This window comes from Tympanuchus pallidicinctus, unplaced genomic scaffold, assembly GCF_026119805.1.
Source record: "Tympanuchus pallidicinctus isolate F22 unplaced genomic scaffold, pur_lepc_1.0 scaffold6, whole genome shotgun sequence".
Lineage (NCBI taxonomy): Eukaryota > Metazoa > Chordata > Aves > Galliformes > Phasianidae > Tympanuchus > Tympanuchus pallidicinctus.
Window position 1 is genome coordinate 31590840 of NW_026294780.1, and position 17519 is coordinate 31608358.

Genomic DNA, 17519 nt, shown 5'->3' on the forward strand with positions numbered 1-17519 from the left:
TTTGTATCTAACATTTAATTTTAGTCAATGTTGTATATTCTCAAGTTGATATAAGCTTATAAATGAGAAGTTGCTAGGCAGCTCATATAAATACTTTTTTTGGAAATTGATGTTTCCTCTGTTAAAATCAGTTAGTCCTCCTGAACAAACTTGAGTAATGTCCTCCACAAATAATACTGTGGTGTTTGTATTACTTTTGTATTTCTCTGTTCTGAGAAAAACAAGTAAAATCAATTTTTGCCTGCCATGAAATATTAAATGTAATGTAATATTAAATTTATTAATATTAATATTAAATGTAATATTAAATTTCGATACTGTAGTGCTGAAAAAACTCCAAATTCTCCCCCTACATTTTCTTTCTGTAAAGCAAAAGTAGTCTGTATTATTTCCACCTGAAAGAGACTCTTGGAGAATAACCAGTCTGCAGTAATTGTCAGGTGGGCTGACAATGGGCTGAATACCAAAACAAGTCACCTCAGTAGTGCTGTTCTAATTGGTCTGTATCTGAGTTAACACTCAGATACACTGCAGTTCCGGGTATAGTGTCAATAGGTTGCTGATCTCGTAATCCATATCCTATCCTTTTTATTTTTTAACTGTAATTTTGGTATGTATACTAGAGGCTGAGGTACATATATAGGGTTCGACTTTTATTCTCAGTTTTCTCTAGCAGTAAGTACTGTGATGTACTAGGTCAGTCAGTTGAAACAAAGTCCATTGCATTAAAGACTAATTTTCCAAATCTACATATTCATAGATTATATAAGATCACATTCACTTTTATGGAAAAAGGCAAGAATAGCCATTCCCATCATTGCCTCCCAAAAGCTTTGTTAAAGTAGCATTACTAAGCCTGAAAGATTAAGCAATCGGCCTTTTGGGAACGTTAAGAAGAAAACTGTCTTCTTGTCCAGATCCTGCAGTGGGCAGTTACTTCAACGTGTACTTCTTGTCTTCATTTTTTGTGGCCTAGTATTAACAGAGGGACAGGATGTTTCAACACTGTGTTTCAGGGATATCTGCTGACAGTGGAGGAATGATGGATCTCAGCAGCTCTAGGTCCCATGTCAGCCACTGGCAAGGCATTTTGCTTTACTTGGCAGAAACTCTTCCACTCCCATGGTGACTGTCTCCTCCCCTCTGGGCGAGGTCATGCACGCTGTTCCTGACCATGAGCCAAAGCCTACAGCCTCGCCAGTCAGCCCCACAGCCCTGGGGGATGAGCACCATTTCCTTCTCACACTCATCTTTTTCAGAGAGGTTTACTCGTAGTACACTCAGTTGCTTTTAAGGTGACATCAGGTAGCTCTTTTAGGGTTTGTAGGACAGCTCTCAGGATTTAATATGGTGGAATCCCTTAAATCGCAGCTCACCTCGCATGACCTCTGGGAGCCCTGGTCTCTATGCTGGTCTTATCTCAGCCTTTGCAAACACGACCTGCTACCTGTTTCCTTTCTCAGAGAACACCAGACCCAGTCTTTGCATTTTGTCTGCCTGTAGGGCTTTTTTTCCAGCCAGTAACGACTCTTCTCCTTCCAAGTCTGGCTATTCTTCCTTCTCAAAGGTCAGCTGGTGCCCTCCTTGGTGCTGCCTGGTCCCAAGGGCCGCAGCGGGAAGCAAGAGGAATTTGGGAGATCAGAGATGTGTTCCTTAGACCCAAGATCTAAGGAGCAGGGAGTAGAGCTCATTAGATTGAGCTCTCATCTTGGAGAATGAAAGCTTTGGGCTGTGTGAATTCACACTGCGGACCCTCATTGCCATCAGAGGTGCAGGACCTATTTGTTTCACCAGGCCCAGTGTCCAGTTTGGGGCGGCTGTCCCTGGATATCTGCCTGAGGAACATGCTGCAATTCACTATTTTTTAAAAAGCTCATTTGAATTCTTTTCGTTCTGAAGTGAATCTTCTTTTTTTTTCCCCCAAACTACTGAAAACATCAGTTTCAGTCAGATCTAATTGTAGCTAATAGTACTCAGTGTACTTACTGCAGTAAGGAAAAGTGTGTTGAAATAAAGATGCAATCTCATTTCAAAGGTCAGAAGAACAGAATCATCGTAAACTCCAGAAGGAAGGACATTAAGCAGAAAAAGGAGGGTTTGATTTGGGAACATGAATTCTGCTGGTGAAAATTAAGATTAACAGAGATGTGCATAAAGTGGCAAAGAAACTCAGCTGTAGTGTATGAGAAATACATGTCAGTTTGGGGCAAGGCAGCTCCACTGCTCCTGCTGTGTCTTCCAGCTAGCTGAAGAGTTGTTGCCACCTCATAGGTAATGTGAGGAAGACTGAGTAAGGGGAAGAACTAAAAAGAACTAACTGCCCAATCTTTTATGCCTTTTTCACATCAACTGGTGTGTAGAGTCCTGTTGTGGTATCTGACCCAAGGAGGAGTGACTTAGATGTGCAAGATCAGTTTGGAAGGGCTGAACTCCAAGGTGGAAGGGGGGGGGGGGGGGAGGGAAGAATGGCTGAGTTTCACCTGGAGCTATGCAACAACTTGTATATATTTAAAATATTCATGAATTATTTGTCTTAGTCCTTCTATTGCTTTTGCATTGATGAATATTCTGTGGCCAACTCTTTGTGTAAAACTTTAACTTCTATGTCTTCAGCAAATTATTAGCTGCATATTATTCTTCAGGCTTTCAGGTCATTTATCAAAGCAAGCTGGTTTACTTGTGAGCACTGAATACTTCCATGTTGGATAGAAATAAATTTTAGAATACAGTCTGAATATGTTCACCTAGAAGTATAAATGCTGCTCAGCACTTCTTTTCAAAAATGACTTTCACTAAGCCTTGCTAGTTTTCTGGACCTTGCTATCACAAATCTGTTTGGTAGGTACTTGAAGAAAGTTCCTGATATGTTCCATTTCATGCTAAATAACCAGCCCGTACTGACAACTCCAAATTCATTAAAAAATGCCTATGTATGTTTAATACATTTTTTTTCTTACTATTATTTAATGTAAGCATCAAGGATTCAAATTTATTAACTCAATTGTCTTTGGCTCATAGTACTGTTCAGTGCATAGTTTTTTCAATAAACTAAATGGAAAGATTCCAAATTAAGATTGGAGTAGGGAAAACAGAGAACTAATTGAAATTAAAGACAGGAAGAATTACTCCAAAAACTTGAGAGAAAATCTTACAAGAAGTACTACTGAATGGACATGTGACATTGTTTGGGATTTTATAAACTATTTGTTTGATGCCAAGAATGACCATGAATTGGGGGAAGTAAAATACTTTAAGCAGTGTTTTACTTCCCCTTTAGCCTTTATTTAGGGGACTGCTGTTTCTTCAGAAATGATTCTCAAATCTAAAACGAATTAGTACAAGAAATACAAGTATATTAGTATTCCTTGTATGGTTGAAGCAAGTGTTACTGCAAGAACTTACACTGCTGTTGTTAACACCTTTGTTAGACTTAAGTTTCTCTTGTCTACTGGTATTGTGTTATACCAGTAGTCATCTAGTGGTTTATTTCAACAGATTGTTCCTTTGGTAGAGTATTGTAGTCACACTGGTCACAGAATCACAGAACTGTAGGGGTTGGAAGGGACCTCCAGAGATCATCAAGTCCAACCCCCCTGCCAAAGCAGGTTCCCTACAGCAGGTTGCACAGGTAGGCATCCAGGCAGGTCTTGAACATCTCCAGAGAAGGAGACTCCACCACCTCCCTGGGCAGCCTGTTCCAGTGCTCCGTCACCTCACTGTAAAGAAGTTCTTGCGCACATTTGTGCAGAACTTCCTATGCTGCAGTTTCCAGCCGTTTCCCCTTGTCCTGTCTCCACTCACCACTGAAAAGAGTCCGGCCTCGCCATTCTGCCCCCCACACCTTAGGTCAAATGTAGACAATCAATCCATGCCAAACATCTTGCTTGCTGAATGTGTTAATGATGTAGGGATTGAAGGCATAGAGTTTTCTGTTTCTTAAAAAAAGTTGTGGTAGTCCTGTGTAGAGATTGAAACCCTGTGAGTGTTGACTCATATTTTTGAAAGGTATTATTTAACTTATCAGATAGTACAGGGGCTGATTGGTTTTTTGGGCTGTAGAAGGTGTTAATCACTTTTTCTCCATGTATGCCATGGGAGAAAGGCCTTGATATATCTGTCCGTTTGGGGATGAGAGAGTTAAACACCAAGTAACCTTAATGTTTACCCCCCTTTGGAAATACATTATTTAAAAATAAGTCATTTTACACTAAGTGTATTTGTGTTCACTGTTAAACATGTTTAAAAATTAATGCTGTTTGTATAGGGATCTCTTTTTAAGCACATTTCCCTGCACCTAGTTTGAGCCATTGCAAAAGGTTTGAGTTTTTATTACTGCAATAGTTGTAGAATACCTCCACATAGAGTGCAGCAGTGTGGCTGTTCAGGAAAACTTAAGAAAATATAACCGTGAAGCCTGAATTTTACTTGTCTGTTTATTGATGTTTAGTTTGACTTCCATCTCCCCAGCTAGAAGTTATTCTCTTATTTTGGATCATGTTGTGTAGGTTCTACACCTCTAGCAGCGGTCTGCTAACAAAGGGCACCTGCACCTCATAGATCGCACTGAGTTTGTTTTGCCTTTTCAGAGTCACAGAGAGAGTAGAATTTTGTTAGCTATTGAGAGTTGGAACCATCTACTTTGAAATCAAACATCCAAGTGCTATGCTGAGATAGTAATCCATAAAGAGGGCATCATTCAGTCACTCCTGTTGAATTGGCAGAGTTTGTTCAAATGCATTTACACTGGACCCATTTTTATTTCAGTCATTCCTGGTCCCTGCCTCTCTTTCTAATGGTACCAACTGGTGCTGTTTAGAAAAGGAGTAATGAGAGTTACTGGAATAGAGTCTGGCTCAGCCTAGTTCAGGAGTGCAGTCTCTTGGGATCTTATTTTCACTCTGAACACAAAGTTCCCTTTGACCCTAAGCAATCATTTCTCAAGAACTGATGGTAAGCTGCTTTTAAACTCATGCTCCCTATGAAAAACAGGAAGATCTAGCTGTCTTCTTCATCATGACCTCTTGGATTTGTCTAATGAATCCAGACTGTACAGTCACAGAATCACAGAACAGCCTGATTTGAAAAGGACCACAGTGATCATCAAGTTTCAACCCCCTGCTATGTGCAGGGTGGCCAACCACCAGACCAGGCTGCCCAGAGCCACATCCAGCCTGGCCTTGAATGCCTCCAGGCACGGGGCATCCACAACTTCCTTGGGCAACCTGATCCAGCATGTCACCACTCTGTGTGAAAAACTTCCTCCTAATATCTAGCCTAAACCTCCCCTGTCTCAGTTTAGAACCATTCTCCTTTGTCCTGTCACTATCCACCCTCATAAACAGATGTACCCCCTCCTGTTTATATGCTCCTTTCAGTGCTATCAGCAAAGGAAGGCTCAGAGCAGCAGCCTTGAGCAAAAGGCACAAATGCCTGCTCTCTTGGAGCTTTTCCACTCAGAAACACAATGTTAACATCTTTTACTTGGCTGTTTCCCCTTCCGATTCTACACAGTAGTCTGTCACCACCACTTTTGTTATTCATTTGTTTATCCATTTGTTATTTTGAACCTACCCTGAGTTTCTTTTAGTGTAGGTGCTGGGATATTTCTGGCTGTCTGGATTTCACCCTGAACACATGTCAGCCAGAGCTGAAAGCTGTTTCAGATGGGCACAGATATGTGCTCGTAGCACCCAATCTCCTCCTTTGGGTGCTGCTGTGGCAGGCATAGCAGAATTTGCTCATCTCACCCTCCTGTAACCCTTTGACAAAACAGCATCATCCTGCCTCAAATTCCTGCTGCCAGAGCAGGACAAGGTGGGGCAGCACGATGACAACTCAGAAGGGTGTGTGCTTTTTTGGTGATGTTTGAAGAGTTAAATATTCAGCAATTTATTTTTTAACTTCCTGTCCTCAAAGCTGGCTTATTTTATAAAGGCTAAATTTAGTCTGTTCAGCTTCCGTCATCAAGGGCAGCTTTTTTGGTCTGCTTTCTTACAAGCTGACCTTGAGAGAGTGCCGCTAGAAAAGAGGAGCAGTTTGAAAGCTGACAGCTGATTGTTGAAGGGTTGTAAACTGTGCTGTGGAGAGCAATAGCACTCCACAAAAGCATGAAGCCTCACTGAAACCCAGTACCCTGTGAACTTTATGAGCGTAAAGGTGCCAGGATGGACTGCTAGAAACAAAATGATCCCTGATTTTGTGCTGCCTTTAAGCTCTGCTGTGCGGACAAATGCTGGTGCTGAGAGGAGATTGCCATAAGAGAGCAAGAGCAGGACTGGTCTCTTCTCACTGGTGACAGGTGACAGATGAGGGGAAATGGCCTCAAGTTGTGCCAGGGTAAGTTTAGGTTGGATATCAGGAAACACTTCTATACAGAAAGGGTTGTGAAGCACTGGAATTGGCTCCCCAGCGAGGTGGTTGAGTCACCATCCCTGGATGTGTTTAAAAACTGTTTGGATGCGGTGCTCAGGGACATGATTTAATGGAGGGTTGTTAGAGTGAGGGCAGGATAGTTAGGTTGTGGTTGGACTCAATGATCTTTAAGGTCTTTTCCAACCTGAGCAACTCTATGATTCTGTCATTCTATTAGTAGGGTGACGGTGTGAAAAGGAGCTATTACAAAATATGGCCCACAGTAAGCTACGTTCAGGACACTAGAAAGAAGATGATGTGTAGATGGGCAGGAAAGGGTGGCCATCCAGCAGATAATTCTTTATCAGCCCTTGCTGTAATGTGCAACACTCAAGGCCTGGTGACTGGTTGTGTGGCTGGCTGCTTGGTTTTCCAGGAGAGATGGGAAGACAGGTAGTAAGGAATGCTTTATCACACAGCCAAAAAATGCTTTGTGAATTGGGAGATCACATGCTGTGTGTGCCTGGCAGCATTTATTAGCAGCCAGCAAATGAAAGGGAGCACTGCAAGGATACTGGGTACGGCTCTGAAGGGCTGGCACAAAAAGCACAAGCCAAGACCAGTGACCAGCAGAGGCTGCAGCATTGTTCAGAACCCCTTCTAGCAGGGAGCCATGCTAATCTGCCCTGTGCTTCTGTTTCTGCCTGGAAACTAAATCCTGGACTGCATTAAGAAAGGGGTGGCCAGCAGGGAGAGGGTGCTGATTGTCCCCCTCTGCTCAACTCCTGTGAGGCCCCATCTGGAGTACTGCGTCCAGGCCTGGAGCCCCCACTACAGGAAGGACGTGGAGCTCTTGGAGCAGTCCAAAGGAGGGCCACTGAGATGATCAGGGGGCTGGAGCATCTCTCCTGTGAGAAGAGGTTGAGGGAACTGGGCTTATTTAGCTTGGAGAAGAGAAGGCTCTGGGGAGACCTCATTGTGGCTTTCGAGTACTTGAAGGAAGCATATAAACAGGAGGGAGAACAGCAGGGGTGTTGAAACTAGATGATCTTTGAGATCCTTTTCAACTCAGGCCATTCTGTGATTCTCTGATTTCGACTGATGGTTGATGGCCCCATTGTGCAGACGTGAAGGCAGGGACAGAGGCTGCTCCTCTTCCTGACACCAGAGGCAAAGAGCACTTTGGGAGGAGGGAGCTGCATGGAGACACACGCCCTTATGTTCTGCTTCCGTGGGCTGGGCTGGGGGCCAGGGCAGTCCGCTGGGTCACAGGGACCTCCAGCTGAACCCCCCTCCTGACCCACTAAGTGCTGTGGAAGCTGCCAAACTCCCAAGAACAACACAAATGTTTCTGGGAGATGGCTGGGAAAAATATGTTTAATAATTATTTCTATAAATACAGCAGGAGTAAGAGGAGGGCTAGGGAGAATCATCATCCCTTGCTGGACACAAAGGGCAACCTGGTCACCAAGGATCAGGATAAGGATGAGGTACTTACTGCCTTCTTTGTCTTAGTCTTTAATGGTAAGACTTGTTACTCCCTGGGAACACAGCCCCCTGTGTTGATAGGCATGAGAAACAGAATAGGTCCTCCGTGATCCACGATCAGATGGTTTTGGACCTGCTCTGAAAGCTGGATGCTCATAAGTCCATGGGGCTGGATGGATTGCATCCTAGAGTGCTGAGGGAATTGGCAGATGTGGTTCCCAAGTCCCGCAGGGCTCAGTACTGGGTCTGCTTGTATTTAACATCTTTAATAATGACTTTGATGAGGGGATTGAGTGCACCCTCAGTAAGTTTGCAGACAACACCAAGTTGGGAGGGAGCGTTGATCTGCCTGAGGGGAGAAAGGCACTACAGAGGGACCTGGATAGACTGGATTGATGGACCAAGGTTAACTGTATGAGTTTCAATAGGGCCAAGTGTCAGGTCCTGCATTTTGATCCCAGCAACCCCAGGCAACCCTACAGGCTTGGGGCTGAGTGTCTGGAATGCTGTCTGATGGAAAGGGACCTTGGTGTACTGATGGACATGTAGTCTCACTGAATAAAACCAGTGGCCACACTCACTGTCTAAGGACGTGAACAGTCAGATATTGGTTAATAATGTTCTTGGAAGATTCCAGGTAACAAAGTGCTGAGAGATAAGCCATCCCTTTTCACTGAGGTCCATTAGAAAAGGTTTTCTTATACTATGCCTTTCCAGCAAATAAACCTAATTTCGTATTTAGAGGTTTTGTTCTAATACAGTCTAAACACTGTGGGGTAATGCGATGGGGTGATGCTATGGGGCAGCATTATGGGTTGTTGCTATGTGGTGTTGCTACAGAGCAGCACCGTGGAGGATATTTTGTGGCTGAGCTGTGCGGCAGTGCACTGGGGCAACGCTATGGAAGAGCACTATGGCGTGGAACTGTGGAATGGCACCATTGGCAGATTCTAAGGGACAGTGCTGTGGGGCAGTGCTATGGAGTGATGCTATGGGGTCACAGTATGGGGCGACACTGTGGGGGTAGTGTTACGGAATGACATTATGGGACAGTGCTATGAAGCAGCGCTAGGGGGTGATTCTATGGGGGTGACACTACTGAGCAGTGCTATGTGTTGACAGTATCTATGGGGCAGTGCTATGGGGTGATGCTGTGAGGTAGTGATGCAGGGCAGTGCTCTGGGAAGACAATACGGGGTGACACAATGGGAAAAAATTTGGTGTGACCCTATGGGGTAACAGTGTGGAGTGACTCTATGGGCCAGAAGCCAGTGGTACGAAGTCGTATTATGGTGTGATGCTAAGGGATGACACTATGGAGCAGCGCTATGAGTTGATATTATGGAGTGATCATAGAATCATAGAATCACAAGGTTGGAAGGCACCTACAAGATCATCTAGTCCAACCATCCTTCCATCACCATTGCTACCACAAGCTACTAAACCATATCTCATAGCTCCTCATCCAGACGCCTCTTGAACACTGCCAGGCACAGTGACTCCACCACCTCCCTGGGCAGCCATTCCAGTGCCTGACCACTCTCTCAGAGAAAAAGTTTTTCCTTATGTCTAATCTAAATCTTCTCTGGTACAACTTGCGGCTGTTTTCTTGGATCCTGTTTGTTGTCTGGGAGAAGAAGCCAATGCCCTCCTCATCACAGCCTCCCTTCAGGAAGTTGTACAGTGCAATGAGGTCTCCTCTGAGCCTCCTCTTCTCCAGACTGAACAATCCCAGCTCCCTCAACTGCTCCCCATAAGGCTTGTGCTCCAGACCCCTCACCAGTTTTGTTGCCCTTCTCTGGACACTTTCCAGGGCCTCCATGTCTTTCTTGTGGCGAGGAATCCAAAACTGCACAGAATTCTCAAGGTGCGGCCTCACCAGTGCTGAGTACAGGGCGATGATCACCTCCCTGCTCCTGCTGGCCACACTATTTCTAATGCAGGCCAGGATGCCGTTGGCCCTCTTGTCCACCTGGGCACACTGTCGGCTCACGTTCAGCCAGGCATCAACCAACACCCCCAGGTCCCTTTCCTCTTCACAGTCATCCAGCCACTCAGCCCCCAGCCTGTAGCGCTGCATGGGGTTGTTGTAGCCAAAGTGCAGGACCTGGCACTTGGCCTTGTTGAACCTCATCCCATTCACCTCAGCCTAGTGATCCAGCTTATCCAGATCCCTCTGAAGGGCCTCCCTACCCTCAGGCAGATCAACACCTCCTCTCAGCTTGGTGTCATCTACAAACTTACTGAGGGTACACTCAATCCCCTCATCTAGGTCATCAGTAAGGATATTAAACAAGATGGACCCCAGTACCGACCCCTGGGGGACACCACTTGAAACGGGTCACCAGCTGGACTTAACTCCATCAATCACTATCAATTGGGCATGGCCCTCTAGCCAGTTCCTTACCCAAGGAAGGGTATACCTGTCCAGGCCACAGGCAGCCAGTTTCCACAGAAGAAGCCTGTGAGAGACCGTGTCAAAGGCTTTGCTGAAGTCTAGGTAGACTACATCAACAGCCTTTCCCTCATCTACCATTTTGATCAGGAGATGAGGTTGCTCAAGCACAACCTGCCTTTCATGAACCCGTGCTAGTTGGGCCTGATCCCCTGGATGCCATGCACGTGCCGCATGATCTCACCCAAGATGATTTGCTCCATAACTTTCCCTGGTACCAAGATCAGGCAGACAGGTCTGTAGTTCCCTGTATCCTCCTTACGGCCCTTCTTGCAAGATGGGAGTCACATCAGCAAGCCTCCAATCTTCTGGAACCTCTCCAAACAACCAGGAACGCTGGTAGATGGCAGAAAGCAGCTCGGCAGTCACCTCTGCCAGCTCCCTCAGCACCCTAGGGTGGCTTGACTATGGCAAGGGGAGAGGGTCACCATGGCTTGGGGGGGTGCAATCTCTGCATCTTTCTCGCAGAGTCACACCACCAGTCAATCTCCCTCTCGCACTCTCTGATGGTTCTTAATCTCTCTACCTCCTTTCAAAGCTCCACCACCAGGCTGAGCAGCCATCTATTTGCTCGCACCTCACTCAGGTGGCATCCTTCCCATCCTCCCCCGGCAGCAGCAGGCTCAAGCACTCCCTGCAGCCAGAGACCTGAACATTTCTGGGCAGGCTCTCCATCTGGGTCGCCATAGTCTTCTTGAGGCAAGCCGTCTGGTAGAGACCATGTTTGAACCTGCAGTGTCAGGATCTGTCAGTAGGAGAGCAATCTCCTGAGCAAAGACAAGAACACTGACGTGTTCTGCCACAAGACCCACCTCCTGCATCTACTGCTTCAGTAATAGGCAGTGTGGGCTGCACTAGTACTCTGACTTCCCTCCCTGTTATTGGTAGTCAGTAAAACCCTTTTCTCACCTTTTCTTATCTGGCACACTAGATGGGCAGAAGCTAGCTTTCTCCCTCCCAAGGGCTGCTTTTAGCCTTGTAGAAAAGGGTCAAGGTCAAGCTCAGAGATAAGAGTGGACAGTGCCAGCTCCATCCCTGCTGGCTCAGCAGCCTGCCCACAAGCTGCCAGTCCCTCCAACACTGGCATGGTGCTTTTGTTGGTTGCAAAAAAAAAACCAAAAAAGAGCTTTTTGGTTGGCCTTTTTGCTTTAGGTCCCTTACCCAGTGCAATCTTACCTGCCCTGAAACTGGTCTCCACAGCAATGACTTTCACATGGTAGGAAGGTGTTCAAACTCCACTGCAATTGTGCTAGCTCCGCCTCTGCTGGCTTAGCAGCCCGCTCACAAGCATATAAACAGGAGGGGGAACAGCTGTCTTTTTAAGGGTGGATAGTGATAGAACAAGGTGGAATGGTTTTAAATTGAAACAGGGGAGGTTTAGGTTAGATATTAGGAGGAAGTTTTTCACACAGAGGGTGGTGACGCACTGGAACAGGTTGCCCAAGGAGGCTGCAGATGCCCCATCCCTGGAGGCATTCAAGGCCAGGCTGGATGTGGCTCTGGGCAGCCTGGTCTGGCGGTTGGTGACCCTGCACATAGCAGGGGGTTGAAACCAGATGATCACTGTGGTCCTTTTCAACCCAGGCTGTTCTGTGATTGTATGAAGACCAAGTGCTGGGTTCTGCACTTTGGACACAATAACCTCAGGCAGTGTCAGGCTAGGGGCAGTGTGGCTGGATGACTGTGTAGAGAAAACAGACCTGGGGGTGTTGGTTGTTGCTCGGCTGAACATGAGCCAACAGTGTGCCCAGGTGGCCAAGAGGGCCAGTGCCATCCTGGCTTGTATCAGAAGTTATGTTGCTAGCAGGAGCAGAGAGGTAATCATCCCTCTGTACTCCGCACTGGTGAGGCTGCACCTCGAGTACTGTGTTCAGTTTTGGGCCCCTCATGACATGAAAGACATTGAGGCCCGGGAACGTGTCCAGAGAAGGGCAACAAAGCTGTGAGTAGTCTGGAGCACAAGTCTTATGGGGAGCTGTTGAGGGAGCTTGAATTGTTTAGTCTGGAGAAGAGGAAGCTCAGAGGAGACCTCATTGCTCTCTATAAGTACCCGAAAGGAGGTTGTGGTGAGGTGGGGGTCAGCCTCTTCTCTCGTGTAACAGTGATAGGACTGGTGGGAATGGTCTCAAGTTCTGCCAGGAGAGATTCAGGCTGCGTGTCAGGAAATACTGCTTTTCTGAAAGAATGGTCAGGCAGTGCAATGGGCTGCCCAGGGAGGCAATGGAGTCACTGACTCTGGAGGTGTTCAAGGAACCTTTAGATGTTGTACTGAGGGACATGGTTTAGTGAGAACTACTGGTGATAGGTGGTCAGTTGAACTGGATGATCCTGGAGGCCTTTTCCAACCTTGGTGACTCTATGATTCTGTGATGCTAAATAGAGCTCAGGCACCTTAGTTTAAAATCCAAGATCTTGGAAAAACATCTCCATCGTGTTTAGGTCACTGTCAGGGTGCAAGTTGTTGGAGCAGTGTCTATATTGACTACCGTCAGTACAAAATATAACTCATTTGTTTACGGTTTTTATTTTAAGAAGGAGGCACAAACTGTTACCAGCAAGGATCCTGCTGTGTTTTGTAATGTCAGCTGAATTAGGTTACAGATGAAGTGTATGAAAGCACAATCTTACTTTTAGAGTTTTGCCAGTGAAAAGAGGGTATAGGAGCACAAACCAGTTTTATTCTTTGTAGACATTCATGAAGGCAGTGTGAATTTTTCAAGTTTCATCTTACTAATGAGGGCTGAAATAGTAATAGTAACCGTATTGCATAGTACATAGCAGCCCCAATCATGTACAAGGACTGATCCAGAAACCAGATGGAAAGAGTGTACTAATGAAAAGTGAATATAGTGTAGGGACTGTGTGATAGGAAAAATAAATATAGAAAGACTGCTAAAAAAGAAAGTGATTTACATGGTAGCCTACTGTTACATGGTACTTTTCTTTCTTTTTTTGTTGTTCCATACAACAAATGAAGAAAGAGCTTTAAGACTGTGGTGATACATGAAGTGTGTTTTACCTCAAAGGCAACTGACTTTTTATTCATGGAAAGAATGCTTAATATGACTTCTGTCTGTCGTGTTTGCACTTGCAGTGGTGGCAGTGGCACTGGCTTTGTACAGGTCTGGGGTCCTGATACTACTGAGGCAGGCAGCGCTGTCACTGAAATCTGCCTCATGCTCCCAGGGGAAGCCTGGATCAACATGCATGGGTTCCTGCACTGTCTATCTGCCCTTCTTCAACCAGGAGCTGGCAATTCGTACTGCTTCTAAATGCTGTACCATACCCTTGCCCAGCCTTGTGCACGAGGGGATGCATGAGGATCTTGCATCTCTCCTGTATATGTGTTAATCCCATCTATCCCCTTTTACTCAAGCCTTTAGGATATATGATTGAAGGCAACGTCTTCTAAAGGTTTTGCCATACGGTGCGCAGGGTATCCCTTTCCACCTTGTCTTCCCTCTGCCACTGGTCTCTTTAGCTGAGCAGACCCAGGCTGCTTGCCCATTGCATGTGTAAGACTTCTGTCAGCTGCTGTCAAGATTTGAAATGTGACCCACTTTGTGCTATGTATGTTTTATGGTTTTGTCTTTATCATCATACATCCAATGTACCTAATGCTGAATCTCATTACTGGCAGTATGCAGGATAAGGTGTTTCAGGGTAAGTTGTAAGCAGTCGTCACTGAGCAATTACAGACTCTTCTACCTTTTTGAAGAAGAAATTTTCACGACCTTGCCACTTGCTTTTGTTACTCACTTTGAAAAGTGACCTGTTCTTTATGGTGTGTTCTTTTTTAAGCAGAAATCCCCATTGTCTTTATTCTGTGGCCGGATGAATTGGGGTCTCTTTGTTTTAAGTTGATTTGTATGTGAATAGAGCAGGAGACGTGCTGTTCCAGAGATGTTCTTGCTTTCAAATGGGGGGAAGTGTTAGGTCCAAGAACAAATCTGAATCAACTGAATGGATGAGGTCTACTAAACATCTCATCTTTCATAATGCTAGGGGTAATACCCACTTAGGCTGTTGTTTTTATGGCTTTTAATATTAATGCTTCTGTTTTCCTTTTGCAATTGAACTTCATTCTGTGATGAAATCTGGCTCTGACTCAAAAATGTTGTTTCTCAATGAAAATATTTACCGTGGTAGATTATAAAAATCCCAAATCAGATTTATAGTTTGCTTGATTGTCAGCCTATCTAGAGTGGGTGAACTGAAATGTTTCTGGGTTACATGTGTCTGCCTTAATATTTTTAGAAATTGCATAAATACTGTGGTCTAGAGAATGAGGGAATGCATTTGGAGCTGCTTAGGTACCATAAAAAGATGACTTATTAGATCTGTGTACGGAAGAACTGTTTTGGATCAGAGTTTGAAGTAGCTTGGCAAGCTTTTTGATCTGTGTTGAGTTCCATACTGCAATAGGGAACGGATTGTGTGTACCTGTGGCAGTGTGCCTGCAGAGAAGCACTGCTGCAGTGTTGTGCCAGGTAAATATTAAGTGTTCTCTTACTACCGGGTTATCAATGGGCATTTCCTTTCTTGCTATTCCTATTGCAAATTGCTTGAAAAAAAAATGTTTTTGTAGGGTAGTTACTAATGATGTGCTGTCATGAAAGGCAGATGTATCAAATGGGCTTCTCCAAGGATCTATCTTTGGCCCAGTATCGTTATCCAAAAATTCTGTTAACCACATTGATGATGAAAATAAAGAATAAAGCTATCACAGGTGTCACCATTCTAGAATAAATTTAGACCAATTAGCTTTGAAAGAGTTAGCCTATGGCACAAATCTGTTTTGCAAAGTCAGTTTTTTTTTTTTCTTAATTAGTTTATAAAATAAATTTTCAAGAAAGAGAAAGTATAACAATGAGAAAAAATACATATGACGTTCTAACTCAAATAAGAATTGCTGCTGCAAAGAATGAACAAGTGATTAGACTTGTTCTTTTGAAGGTTGCTTATGACAGAAAGATGAAGCGAGGTCTGCCTGATCTAGAAGAAAGTAGACAAGCAGGAGAACTTACAGTCTTCAAGCATTTGAAAAGTAATTTAAAAAATAGTGGGGACCATCGCTGTTGGAGATGACACGTTGGGTTTTTATGTTGCCTTTAGCCACATATGTAACTAAAAATATGTCCTTCTGTCCTTCCCCAACAGTCTCCAAACGTCCACAACTACCCAGATATGGAAGCTGTGCCCTTGTTACTAAACAACATGAAGGCAGATCCCCCGGAGGATTCATTATCTGCAGATCATTTCCAAACACAGACTGAACCAGTGGACTTATCAATAAACAAAGCCAGGTCATCCCCTACAGCAGCTTCATCTTCACCAGTTTCCATGACAGCATCAGCCTCCTCCCCTTCTTCTACTTCTACTTCTTCTTCTTCGAGTCGACCAGCTTCATCACCCACAGTAATAACGTCGGTATCCTCAGCAGCATCTGTACCATCAGTATTAAGTCCAGGTCCTCTCGTGGCCTCTGCATCTGGTGTGGGAGGTCAGCAATTTTTGCACATTATCCATCCAGTTCCACCTTCAAGCCCCATGAACTTGCAGTCCAATAAAATGAGTCACGTGCACCGTATACCCGTTGTGGTACAGTCGGTACCTGTTGTCTATACAGCCGTGAGATCACCTGGGAATATGAACAACACTATAGTAGTGCCACTGTTGGAGGATGGGAGAAGCCACGTCAAAGGTAAGGTAGAGCTGGTGTTGTGTGTCTGTGGCATCTGTAAAATCATTCTTGTATGAGGAAAACAGAACAGCCTTACAAAACTGTTTACAAGCTTGCTGTGTCATTTGCCAAAGTGACATAAAACTTCAGCTACTCACAGAGGACCTTTACAATTCTTATCCTCTGTGCTCTTCAAAATAAATTCCAAAAAAATAGTTGAGGTCAGCTGTGATGTTAGGTGCCTCGTGTCAAGTTTTGTCCTGTGAGAAATAGATCATTCCTAGGAACTGAAGAAATAGGACAACGGAGTAATGACAGTGTATAGAATATCATTGAAGGACATGAAAAACTCACCAGGTGATACAAAGCTCAAAAAACAAGAGCAGGAAGGAGAGTCAGAGAGATTGTTTCCATCAAAGAGAAAGCACTTGTTCTCTTGGAACGTGAGAAGGGAAGGTTTTTGGAATAAAGAGCAGGTTTTGTTAGGCTCAAGGAGTGGCATATTTTGAATGAAGTTGCCTCTTCCAGATTAAACAGCAGGAGGGAAGGAAACCACACAGAGTGCTGGGAATGAATTTTGCAGACACAGGATATAAGAGGCTCGTGGAGGTGTGAGGAGAGGAGGAAAGCACATGCCAGAAGGACAGATATGGTTGTAAAGGGGAGTCCAAAGAACACAGAAAGGGGATATGGAGAGCAAGAAAATATGAGAAAGTAACAGTTACCAATGTAGCAAAAAATTGTTAAGAGATGATGATATAATGGATAGAGGTAGAAAAGAGAAAACAGATGTGTCCAAATGCCTTGAAAAGTACAGCCTTATAAAGAAGGACATTAGTGACAGAAATGGGAACATGAGGTAGGGAATGAGGGATACCCATTTCAGGGTTCACTGTGTATGGGCGTATAAAATATGGCTAATTCTCCCCTGAAATGAGGTATTGCTTGAAGCGGAAAGGAAGGCTACTGACAGATAACCTCACTTTAGGGCTTATGAAGTTATGGGACATTTAGTAACGCATTATGTCTCTTGGGTACCTACTTGCATAATGAACAGATACCCACAACTGAAAGACGTTTTCTTTTAACTCTCCTGTCTACCTAGTAGTGTATATACAACAGTGGTTGGTCATCCTGATGTTTAGTACTGTTCTGTTGTCCATAAGTCTGTGGTTCTCCTCCCATTCCTTCAGTACTCAAGTATGAGGTGTGTCCTTTTTACAGGCTTAAAGCATAGAAACCAAACTCAAAGCAGATCTGTGTTTCGTTTTAAGCCTCAAAATGACAGTTTAAGAAGTTTTAGTACATTTCATACAATGACGCAGTTTTAGGACCTTGTGGCATTTTGTCAAGAAGTGATAAATGAGAGCAGAATGTTTCACCATGTTGTCTGAAATTAAAAAAAAAAATAAATCAGTTTTAGCCTGTATTTTGGTTTTGGAGCTTTGAGCAGCACCTGACCTTGAGCTCATCCGGAATTTCTGCCATGTGTTTTCTTTTCTGAGGTGCTGCTTGGCTCTGCCAGTACTCTCCTCCATGCGA

The 17519-nt window shown here is 44.5% G+C and overlaps 2 protein-coding genes across 10 annotated transcripts in view; one reads left to right on the forward strand and one right to left on the reverse strand.

Annotated features, from left to right (window-relative positions):
- The window catches only part of LOC128092111 (uncharacterized), a 726933-nt gene that overhangs the window by 207534 nt on the left and 501880 nt on the right, over positions 1-17519 (reverse strand). The window lies entirely within an intron of this gene.
- The window catches only part of KLF12 (KLF transcription factor 12), a 315353-nt gene that overhangs the window by 148603 nt on the left and 149231 nt on the right, over positions 1-17519 (forward strand). For all 9 annotated transcript variants that reach the window (XM_052705637.1, XM_052705639.1, XM_052705638.1 and 6 more), the window contains one exon: positions 15455-15998. In XM_052705637.1, coding sequence (XP_052561597.1) covers positions 15455-15998 — 544 coding nt within the window. The remainder of the gene's footprint in view (positions 1-15454; positions 15999-17519) is intronic.